This window comes from Vicugna pacos, chromosome 2, assembly GCF_048564905.1.
Source record: "Vicugna pacos chromosome 2, VicPac4, whole genome shotgun sequence".
NCBI classification, from domain to species: domain Eukaryota; kingdom Metazoa; phylum Chordata; class Mammalia; order Artiodactyla; family Camelidae; genus Vicugna; species Vicugna pacos.
The window spans coordinates 3,726,178-3,737,856 of NC_132988.1; the positions used below are offsets into that span (position 1 = coordinate 3,726,178).

General features: G+C 40.6%; 1 protein-coding gene across 1 annotated transcript in view; it reads left to right on the plus strand.

The window, feature by feature from the left end:
• The first annotated feature begins 328 nt into the window (after positions 1-328).
• The window catches only part of GLRB (glycine receptor beta), a 69,147-nt gene continuing 57,796 nt past the window's right edge, over positions 329-11,679 (plus strand). Inside the window, exons 1-2 of the mRNA XM_006213583.4 lie at positions 329-391; positions 2,277-2,427. Coding sequence (XP_006213645.1) covers positions 2,306-2,427 — 122 coding nt within the window. The 5' untranslated portion in view covers positions 329-391; positions 2,277-2,305. The remainder of the gene's footprint in view (positions 392-2,276; positions 2,428-11,679) is intronic.

Genomic DNA, 11,679 nt, shown 5'->3' on the forward strand with positions numbered 1-11,679 from the left:
CCTGCGCACCCACCCTCCACCCCCGCCCCACCGTCTAGAGCGAGCCTCCGGTGGGGACCGCATCCTTACGCTCAGAATCCCCTCCGGGGCGGGGGACCGGGGCGGGGGCCAGAGACGGCGGGCGGTGGGACGTCCTCCCGCGCGCCGGGGCCCCCCCGCGCCGTCAGCATCCCGGCCCGCGCCCCGCAGCGCGCCCACCCCGCCGCGGAGCGGACCGCACGGCGCAGGCTCGGCGGCGCGAGCAGGCGCGTCAGTCCATCGCGGGGACGGGCACGCGGACGGGGACGCGGACGGGGACGCGGACGGGGATCCGGGCGCAGCCGCTCCCCCCGCAGCGGCGCGTCGGGGCCGGAGCGCCAGTCCTCCCGGGGCTGCGGGGCGGGCTCCTCAGGTAGGTCGGCTCTGGTGAGGGGCGCGCGGCGCGCGGGGGCACTGCGGCGGCGGGGCGCGGGGAGGAGGAGGGGGAGGAGGATGCCGCGGGGTGTCCGCGCATCCCTGGAGGAGGTGCGGGTCCGCTCGGCTGGAGGCATGCGGAGAGGCTCGCGGACGTAGCTGGCGTCGTTTTGCCTGCGGGGCACCCTCAGCCACTGCAGCTGCCCCCTCCGGAAGGTGGGAGGTGACACGGAATTTCTCTCTCCACCCTGCAGACCGCCAGGACGGCCTCCAGTGGTGTCCTGGGGCCGAGTGTGAAGGTGGGCACGGTACCTGCGGCCGCGGGCCAAGGTGTCTGGACCAGATGCCGCCGTGGGAGGGGGGCAGGGAGCCCGGTGCTGAGTTGACCGAGAGATGCTGTGGGCCTGGAGTCCCCTCTGTCGTCTTCAGGAGACAGGACCAGGGAGGAAGTCCTGGTTTGCTAGAGGCTGTAAAGGATAAATGTGAGATAATAAGAATTCCTGAGAGGAGGGAGGTGAAAATCGTGACATAGGAGAAGCAAAATTATAAGGGGGAGCTGGGAATGAAGTTAATGTCGAGGGGTAGACAGGGCTCTTACCCTGCAGAAAACAATGAAGGAGTAAGAATTTATGGTTTGGAAGTGAAGGATGCGGAAGAGGTTTAAATATTCCAGTGTATAGGAGATGCTTAAACGGCTTTTTTTCTTTCTTTCTTTTCTTTTTCTTTCTTTCTTTCTTTCTTTTTTTTTGTGTGTGCATCAGACGGGCAAGAATATAGTTCTCATTTGAGCTAGGAAAATGCTATTAAAATATGGCTAAGGGGATTATCTGGAAGAGTCTGACTATTTCATATAGTGTTGCCTAGAATTTCTGGAGTCAGAAATTGTCTTTTTGATGATAAATGTTAGTATCATGTGAGGAGGAAAGCTAACTTCAGTCAATATACACCTTTTAGAGGTAAAAGGTAACTTGCAAATTTAGTGTGTATAAATAGAAACAATTTAGGGAGTGAAACCCTCTGATACTACATTCGCCTTCTATCTCTGTCAATCCTTTAATACTTAGAATTGTCCTTCCCTTTAGAATAGTTTTATTGCTTTGGGGAAAACATACATGCAGATTCAAAGAACAGAGAGATTTAAAAAAGAAAACAAAAAAATTGAAGTGTACTAGCACAAGGTAACTGTCTCAATACCGTGTTAAACACCCTTCCTGGTATCTTTCTGAGCATATACTGATATATTGTGCAATTCAGTATCAATTTACAATTTTGTATAGTATATAATATATAATATTATATTGTATATATTGTAATAATAATATGTGGTATATAAAATTTTATATGATATATATATATATAAACTCTATAATAGAAATTTTGCATACTTACCTCTTATTCCTCATTGGGGTCTTATTTTCTATAAACCATTATTTAAACTAACTTTTACTACGAAAGTATCACATATTATATAGTGAAGTAGAACCACACAGATTTGAGCAATGAGAATTTTTTTAAAGGCCAAATAGCATTTATGCAAGTAAAAAAATTCACAAACACTATACATGATTATACATGAATGTACATATGGTATTTAAAAGTCTAAAAATGGACTTCAGAGGTAGGACTTATAGTTTGTTGTTTTTCCTCCAGAGGAGGAGAAAGAATAGAAAAATCATACTCAGTATAACGTATTTAATAAGCTTAAAATATTACAAAGTCCTCATGTTTATGTGGGTTTGGGAGGCATGTGTTTACTGTGAGCAAAGAGAATTTGATGTACAGACGCACTTGTCTGCTGGGTGGTAATGGTCAAACTCCTTAAGGAGTCGTAGAGTTAATCATTTGCTTCTGAAAGGTAAACGTTTTCTTGTTCTTTCTTGTAGATTGCGCTCCCGAAAGTTAACTTTTCAAGATGAAGTTTTTACTGGCAGTTGTCTTTTTCCTTTTGATTTCCTCGTGGATTGAAGAAGCCTGTTCTAAGGAGAAGTCCTCAAAGAAAGGGAAGGGGAAAAAGAAGCAGTACCTCTGCCCATCGTAGGTTCTTCCTGTCTTACCTTCTTATCCGGGGAAACGTTACTGCATTTTGCTCAAAATAAGATGGTTTATTGAGACACGTATCAGCAGAACGCTTCCCATCAGACCATGTACCCATTTGTTTCATAGGTAGAACGTGACGGAGTGAAGAGTTTGGGAAGGAGAAAGCTAATTCCCAGTTTTATCAAGCTTTGTTCATGCCTTGGGCTTAGGTAATTTGTATACATCTTTTATAATGTGGAAAAAAGTTACTCTTTCTTGCCCTGAATGTGCAGCTTTAGTTGGATACTGAGATTCTGTATTTTGAGCAAATAGCAGTTCAAAAAGTTGACTAAAAAAATATTCCTAAAAATGCATATTCGTTTAAAAAATCATTAAATCATTAAAAATTTATTTAAAAATAGCTAAACTATAATTTTAAGTTCTGTTTAATTCATGTTAGTCAATGGCAGATGAAAGTTCACATGGTAGATCAATTTTCTATTTCAGTATTTTTTTCTTGATAAAAGATTTATATTAGAAAATTAGGATATTTCTCAAAAAATATGTCATTAAATTTGAGGTTACTTGTAAAATTAAAATCTAAATCCAGATCACTCAATTTCCCCTTCCTCCCCAACCCAGAGAAGCAACACCAAAGTTTTATACTTTGGACGCTGGTTTTTATTTTTTAAATTAAAGTTTAACATTACTGGTGAATAACAGTAGAGAATATCCAATAGTGGGAACAACTGAACAGTGTATAAATATATAACCTTCACAAAATACATGATTTTAGGTAATAATGTTACAACATATGCAGTGATCTGGAATAAAAATTAATTTGTTGTTACAGTTCTGTTTACATTAAGGTTTCTTAAGTACCACACTGATCTCGGGGAATGTTATTCCAGCATCATCACTGTCTACATGTAGATGATAAGAGTTGCAGAGATGTTCTGTAGGAATTACAGAGGCACATTCTGTGAAGTGTATTTTGTAAAGGAAGGGCATCAGAGGTGGTGTGTCCAAGTCGATATTGGTATGAATATATGAGACCGCAGGTCTGGGGACAGTATCGTGTCCCATAGAAAGTCCAGTGTTAAATCAAGCTCACTATTAAGAAATAACTCCTAATTTTCAGCTTTAATCTCCCTGCTTATTCTAGTGCTGCACAGGCTGGGGTCAGGGCCAGACTTCTAGGGGTGGAGAGGATGGCGCGTCTTGCCCGGTGGAGTGTGATGGAGAAGGTTCAGGAATAACCACACCTGCAGCTCTCACGACTCTGCGATGAAGTGTTGGTGCCACAACCAGGAGATCAGCATTTTAGGGAGCCTGTCATTGTCAGGCTTTACTCTTCCCAAGTGTGAGGACACATTTTCATGTTTTGGATATTCTTTACAGTAACCTTTTTAGTTTTATGTTGGTGTCATTTTATTTTTTAAATTTTTTTGTGGGGGAGAGGTAGTTAGGTTTCTTTGTTGGTTTGTTTGTTTATTTATATATTTATGTTTTAATGTAGGTCCTGGGGATTGAACCCAGGACCTTGTGCATCCTAAGCATGCACTCTACCACTGAGCTATAACCTCACTCCCCAATATTTTATTTTATTTTATTCTTTAAATTAAATTAAATTAAAAATTTTTAATGGAGGCACTGGGGATTGAACCCAGGACCTCTTGCATGCTAAGCACGCACTCTACCACTGAGGTACACCCCTCCCCCCTTATATTAACCTTTTGTTTGCTACATGTTGGCATAGTGGCACCGACTGACTGTTGTATTTGTCTTGGCGTCATGGTGGTTCTGCGTCTGGAGTCAGATCATCTCTGATCAGTCAGGCTTCTCTAGATACGGAAACTGACAGGGCACCTGTCTCCTTCCCTCAGTCCCCATCAGACGGCGTGAATCCGAGTTCAGAATTTGTCAACAGTAGATCTTATAAGGACCACATGTCTTACAGGAATCTTCTGGAACACGTCCTGTCCCTTCCCAGAACAACCCTACTAAATTGCCTGATGTAAAAACTGTATATACTTACGGTGTCTATAGTGAAGGCAGATTTTTAAAGTTAAATTTGGTAGATAAAGAGGGAAACAAAAAAGGTTCTCTTGGCGTGTGTGGAAACCTTCAAGTGAGAGGCGTGGCCCGTACCTCTGAGCCCACATCACAGTGTTTTAGATATGTTGAGTAATTGGTTGAAGTTTTGTCTCTGAAATTTTCTACTGCAGTTTTAAAATTTTTATTATAATACTGTTTGTAACTATGAGGCTACATAAAGCTTTATTAACAGTTGTCATGGTGATGCTGCCAAAAATCCACTTATTAAAAAGTAGATGAACTTTGGAGAGTCAGATTTTTCTATATATTTTTTGAGCATTTATTAAGAATTTTGATTTTGTTATCATGGAACTTCTGAAGACTAGGGTTTTCCCTGGCTATTGTTGGATCCATTATATTAAATTTTTTGAACATTGCGATTGGACTCTCAGTTATAATAATGTGCTGTGAAAGAATATACAAATTATTTCTGTCTTAGAGGATGATGCAGTTTGCCCATCTTGCATAAGCTGATTAAGTATAAAATATCTTAAGAGGAATATGTGAGGTTACAAAACCCGGAAGTTAGGTACAGACTAGCTTACACTCCTCAACATGGTGAAATTCTTGCCCAGTGATATTTTGATTTATTTAGACTTTTTTTTTTTAGTGGAGTTGACGAAGCAACAGGGTTGGATGGGTACATGCAGTTAAGCACGGTGTAAGTGTAGCAAACATGAGCCAAAATTTTCCATTTTCTAACATTTCCCCCCAAAGACTGTAAGTAAGAGGAAAAGTGCTTTTAAATGGAGAAAACAAGAAAAGACTTAGGACCCTCATATTCTAGGTTGATGTTAAGCTTGAATCAAATTATCAAATTTTCCTGGCTCTTTACTGTTTTTTTTTTTTTTGACCTACATTGTTTTGAGAAGCTGGAAAATCATAAATTGATGCTATCAGGCAGTGTTTTTTGGTATGTAGCTGAAGCACCAGGTTGACAGACCACTTGATGAATTGGATCTCTAAAATTTTAGAAATTTAGTATATATGGCTAAATGCAAGATAAACTTTAGATCAGAAAGTGTTTTAAGTTTTTAGCTTTGTATTTCACAGCTTGAATTTGACATTGGCCTTAGTCTATTGGTCTCTCCTCTGATTTCCTATACACTCTGCCTCAGTGGTTTTGCCCACATCTCTGGCTGTAACTCTTGTCACTTCAGCGTTAATGCCTGAGTTTCTCCATCCAGCCCGGTCTTCTCTGTAGAACTCCTTACCCATGTACCCCACGTTTCTAGCTGGTTATCCCGTCTTGATCTTAATTTAAAATGATAAGACCTGAGTTCCAAAGTCCTCCCCGCCTCTCCAAATACAGTGTTTCCGTTTGCAGCAAACGTGATACCATCACCTGCTTGGCCATCCAAACTCAGATCTTAGGGATTCCCTTGGACCTTCCCTTCCAACCTTAGCTTCTCAAATCCAGTTGTCCCCGAGATGTCTTCATTCAGCCTTCGCCATCTTTGGAGTGTGGCCCTCACTTCCCTCCCACGTGGACACTGCTTTCCCCGCTCCCCCCACCTTTCTGGTGAGCTTCTTATGAGTCGCCGAGCTCCTTGTCTTCCTCCACCAATTCCTACGCCACACTCACCCCGCAGTGTGCTTTCTTCGGTCTGCAAAAGTCGTTCCAATGCTTAGAGCCCTCTGGGGGACTCCATAGCCTTCTGGATAAAATTCTGATTTCTTGGCATCCGCACACAAAACTCTTGCTGAACTGGCCTCTGATGCCTCCAGAGGTGTCTTTGCATCCCAGCCCACGCCCTCACTCAAGTCTCATCCATACTTGCTCTCTCACAGCTCTGCCGTGTCCTTCCCTTTACCAAGATGCCAGACGTTTCCTTCTTTGATTGGTTAACTCCTGCCTCAGTGGCCTTGCTCAGATCCAGAGCTGTACGTGCCACTTATTCACTGTCAACTCCTGAATCTGTACGTCTGGCCCAGATCTCTCTGAAGAACACCACACTCATACATCCCACATTTTAATCTGACTGTTCCATCGTGACCGCAGACTCAACTTAAATTCCAACCTTGCTGTCTCCTTTGGGAAACCTTTCCTAATCCTGACAGTCTGGTTTAGATAATCACGCTCTGTGCCTCCCTGGTCCTCTAATTGCCTATCCTGTTTACAAAGCTATATGGTCACATAATCAACTGTGATTGTCTGCTTTCCCCACTAGATTGTAAGCTTCTTGAGGGCAGTGTCTCATTGACTTAGTCACCAGAGGTCAACACGGTGCCTGGTACAAAATACACATGCAATAAAAATTTGTTTAAAGAGTGAATACAAACCTCAAGATCTGTGACTCTTGTAAGTCGTTATGTCAGTATTTTGTTATGGTGCTTGGAAGTAACTTACCTGATCTCTGTGGACAGGATTTAGACATAGTTTCAATAAAGAGAACACTTGGTATTTAACAGCTGGGTAATTAGTTGAGCATCCTCAACCTGGGTGATGCTTCCTGGTGCAATTTCAGCCTTATCGTGTGCCTGTTCAACATCTTATCCATGACCGAAGTAAGACTCTACAGACAAACCATTCAAATCGCAAAGAATGAGATACTGGAACATACAGCAGCTATGTGAGACAGAATTAGGATCTAATAGGATCTTTAATGGCCAAAGTGATGAGCTGAATCTAACAAAATTGTAGTATAAATTGCACTTTGGTTCAGAGATCGCTTCTGCACATGTAGCGTGGGGAAGACCTAGTTTGGCAGAGCACATTTGGAAAAAAAATATTAGCATAGCAGTCATGATGTAATGAATAATGCAATATATAACATACATGTGTGATACAGATGAGTAATGATGTACTATGCATTTTCATCCGAGTTGTATGTAACTCTCTGTATATAGTTACTTAAGAAAGAAAATGGTGTTTTCATGTTACTAATTCTGTGTTAAGCATAGGACTTTGCTCAAAGGACTCTATTATTTAAAGCAAGATTTGCAGAGATTTCTGTACTGTGCTGATCAGTACTTTCAGGGGTGGGAAGTAAGAATAATTGAGATCACCAGAAGTCTGTTCTCTACGTCTGTGAATCTGTTTCTGTTTTGTAGGTAAGTTCACTTGTGTCCTTTTTTAGGGGGATCGGAAGGGATAAACTGGGAATTCGAAAGTTGCACCTCTTGGGGAGAGATGGAAGTGTTAGCTGTCTTGCTTGTGGTCGTGGTTTCATGGGTGTAGACATCTATCCAAATTAATCAAATTGTTCATTTGAAATATGCGTAGTTTACTGTACAGGAACCATACCACAACAAAGGTGTTTCAAAACAAGAGAATAGTTGAAGTCCTTAAAATAATGCCACATTAGGAAGAGCTGAAGGAACTAAGATGTATGAAAATTATCTTCAATATTTTTGAAAAACTGTGACGTAGATGAGGAAGCAGACTTGGTACCACTAGTTCAAAGCAGAACTGATGAGTAGAAACCATGCAGAGGGCTATTTTTGGCTTCAACTCAGGAAGAACTTTCTAGTAGAGTTCTGCCGGGGAAGGGAGGTTGTGAACTGAAGCCACAGCTCACAGTGATTACAAGCACTCGACATGGGGGTTACTTGGCAGGCATGTTTTACAGAAAGTTTGAGCATAGAATAGGTGGTTGGGCCACATAGCGGTATTTATGGCCATTTCAATTTGTGAGTTTTTTTTTTTAAGATTCTCTGATTCTGATATATTGTATTTGACGACAGCCTCATGATTAGCCAATAACAGAATGATATGGAAAAATCATCTTTTAAAATTTTTCTCTCCATCCAGATTTAAATAGATCAGCCTTTATTTCTGGTGCATTGCCTTGGAACGCTCTCCCATGTGAAATAAATATATCTTGGTCCAATAATAAGGATTTAAAATTGTTCAGTGGTAGAACTTCTTGAAATTTCACAAGTGTCAGATCTTTTGAATGTCTCTTTCAATGCCAGAAAATCTTTTCTGACCTAAACCAACAGAAGAAATATGTCAAGGTACTGTTAGTCTCAAGAAATAATGACTGAGAGATGACAGATGTAAATTATCCAGTCAATGCTTTGCATGATTTATAAGGAGAGCACATAGGTTTATGGATTTATATTTTAAGGTCTATTATATGTGAATCCAGAACATACTAAAATACACTTTCAGAATTCTTTTTGTTTATAATTGAAATGCAGTCAATTACAATGTGTCAGTTTCTGGTGTGCAGCACAATGTCACAGTCATGCGTACACATACATATATATGTGTTTTCATATTCTTTTTCATTAAAGATTATTACAAGATATTGAATATTATTCCCTGTGCTATACAGAAGAAATTTGGGTTTTATCTGTTTTTGTATATAGTGGTTAACATTTGCAAATCTCAAACACCCAAATTTATTGATTGAATTAAAAAATCCAAAACCAAACGGAACTATCTCAACAAAACCCAAAACATTATTTGTCATTTCTCTCTGTGCTCACAGCAGACGTAATAACACTTTTTAATATCAAATTTGGCCAGTCTCTAACCTCTGTTGGCAATGCTGCCATTTTTACCATCACTGGATTAGGGAATCTTCTACCATTTGTTGAGGGCTGTTTGAATGTCAAGCATCTGATAGCTTACAATATGTGTAACTAACATGCTTACAAGTTACATTCTCCCATTTTTGCCCAGACTTGTATCCTAGGTATAAAGAAGCTTAATCACAAGCCCTTAATTGATTCTTTTTTAAAAAATTTTATTTTATTGAGTTATAGTCAGTTTACAATGTTGTGTCAACTTCCAGTGTAGAGCACAAGTTTTCAGTTGTACATGAACATACATATATTCATTGTCATGTTCTTTTTCACCATGAGCTACTACAAGATCTTGTATATATTTCCCTGTGCTATACAGTATAAACCTGTTTATCTATTCTATATATACATGTCAGTATCTACAGATTTTAAACTCCCAGTATGTCCCTTCCCACTCCTCTCCTCCTGGGAACCACAAGTTTGTATTCTATGTCTGAGTCTGTTTCTGTTTTATATTTAAGTTCACTTGTCTTCTTCTCCTCCTCCTCCTTAGATTCCACTTATAAGTGATAGCATATGGTATTTTCCTTTCTCTTTCTGGCTTACTTCACTTAGAATGACATTCTCCAGGAGCATCCATGTTGCTGCAAATCGCATTATGGTGTCCTTTTTATGGCTGAATAGTATTCCATTGTATAAATATACCACTTCTTCTTTATCCAGTCATCTGTCATTGAGCATTTAGGCTGTTTCCATGTCTTGGCTATTGTAAATAGTGCTGCTGTGAACATTGGGGTGCAGGTGGCTTTTTGAAGTAGGGTTCCTTCTGGATATATGCCCAGGAGCGGGATTCCTGGGTCATATGGTAAGTCTATTCCCAGTCTTTTGAGGAATCTCCCTACTGTTTCCCACAGTGGCTGCACCAACCTGCATTCCCACCAGCAGTGCAGGGGGGCTCCACAGCCTCCAGCATTTATGAAGATGTTTTATGAGGGGCTGCTCTTAGTTTTATTAGTGTGGGGTCAGGTTTGCATGTATTTATTTTATCATCTTAATTATCTTTCCTCCAAATTGTTAATATTCTAGCTTTAAAATCAGGACATAAGAACTTTTGACTCTGGTTCTGTGTGCATACTGGGAAACACTATGACTTCTTTATATTAGTTTATTCACAACCTGAAAAGGTTGTGTGTGTGTAAATGTGTTTGATGTCTGCATGAGAAATTTTTTTGACTCCCTTGGAGAGAGATTGTACCATTTAATGGTGGCCCTCGTGCACATCAGTTCTTTGTAGTAAGAATGGTAGGGTTGCTATCAGTGATCAAAGCCGTCATGTGTTATCTAAGTGTAACGTTAGCCATCTTCTTCCTATTCTGGTTTTCTTACCTACTGTTCATTAGTAGAATGGACTGATTTTAGTTTAGTCCCAGTTTTTTACTTCCTAGTGAAAATGTTCAAGACAGAGACCTTGGCTGGGAGATGAAAGGCTGACTGGAAAAGGACATGTATACTCTATACAACACATACAACGGAAAATCGCCTGTATTATTATTACCGTAACAGGTCCAGGTCAAATTTTTCATTGTTTAGATTATGTATTTCTTGCTACCTACTGAACAATTCTAATCAAATGGTGTGCTGTTATTTTGCAATCAGTTGAATTAATGATCTTCTCTTCCCGAATAATTTCCCAGGTTTTGAAATAGGCATCCTCATTAGTTTGGACACTCGGGTGTGGAACGTAAATGGAACCTGTTTTCTCTTAAAATAATCTCCTATGTCTGTCGTGTTCATTGCACTGCCACTTGCCATCATTTTCAACGTACCTGTTACAATCGTTTCCTAATTATTTGCCCTATTTTTTCTCTGCTCATTATTACCCATTTTCCGTATTGTTTCCATTTTCATTGTCTTAAAATTAGGTTCCAGACCCAGAAGGTCCTTTTATTGCCTAGTGGATCTGGTGCAGCTCTTCACTCTCATTTTCAGGGGGCTCTTTAATGTACCCACGGAGGTTTACGTAAGACCGCTGTCTTATTTTAGAAAGGCTGAGCTCTCCTTGTTTATGATTTAAGCCTGTTTATGTTTAGAATGACAGCTTCCTGCCTAACCTCTGCAGGTCTTACTGGTCCCTCAGGGCTCATCTCATCTTGCCTTATGAGGAACTTCTTAAATGATTAGAAGTTTCCATTGAGAATGAGATTAATTCAAATGAATAGCATGCTGTGACTGTTTAATACATCAAGGTCTTGGACGCTGATGGAAACGCAGTGTTTAAAGAGGAAACAGTGTTCATTTCACAGTGGGTATCTCATACCCCGAAACACCATGTTGAGTTCTGGTTGCCGTCATTTATGAGAGCTGGAATTACGTGGGAGTTTGTTCAGAGAATCGTGATTGGGGTTGGCAGGAACATGAAAGTCTGTTGCTTAATGGATTGTACTGTGGGGTTTTTCTTTTTTTAAAGAATAGATGAGTAGTCACCTCTTGAGTTTTTCTGTAAGATGAACTAGACTTATTTTGTAAGACCTCAAGTTACAGAGTCAAGACCCAAGAGAGAAACATAGAGGAAGCTATTTCAGCTTTGAAGGCTAGGATATCAGCACCCAAAGGAAAAAAAAAAAATGGAATTCCGTGGGAGGTTCTTTGTCAGCAGAGTGATGAGCACAGCTTGGGTAGGGACATTACCCAAATCGA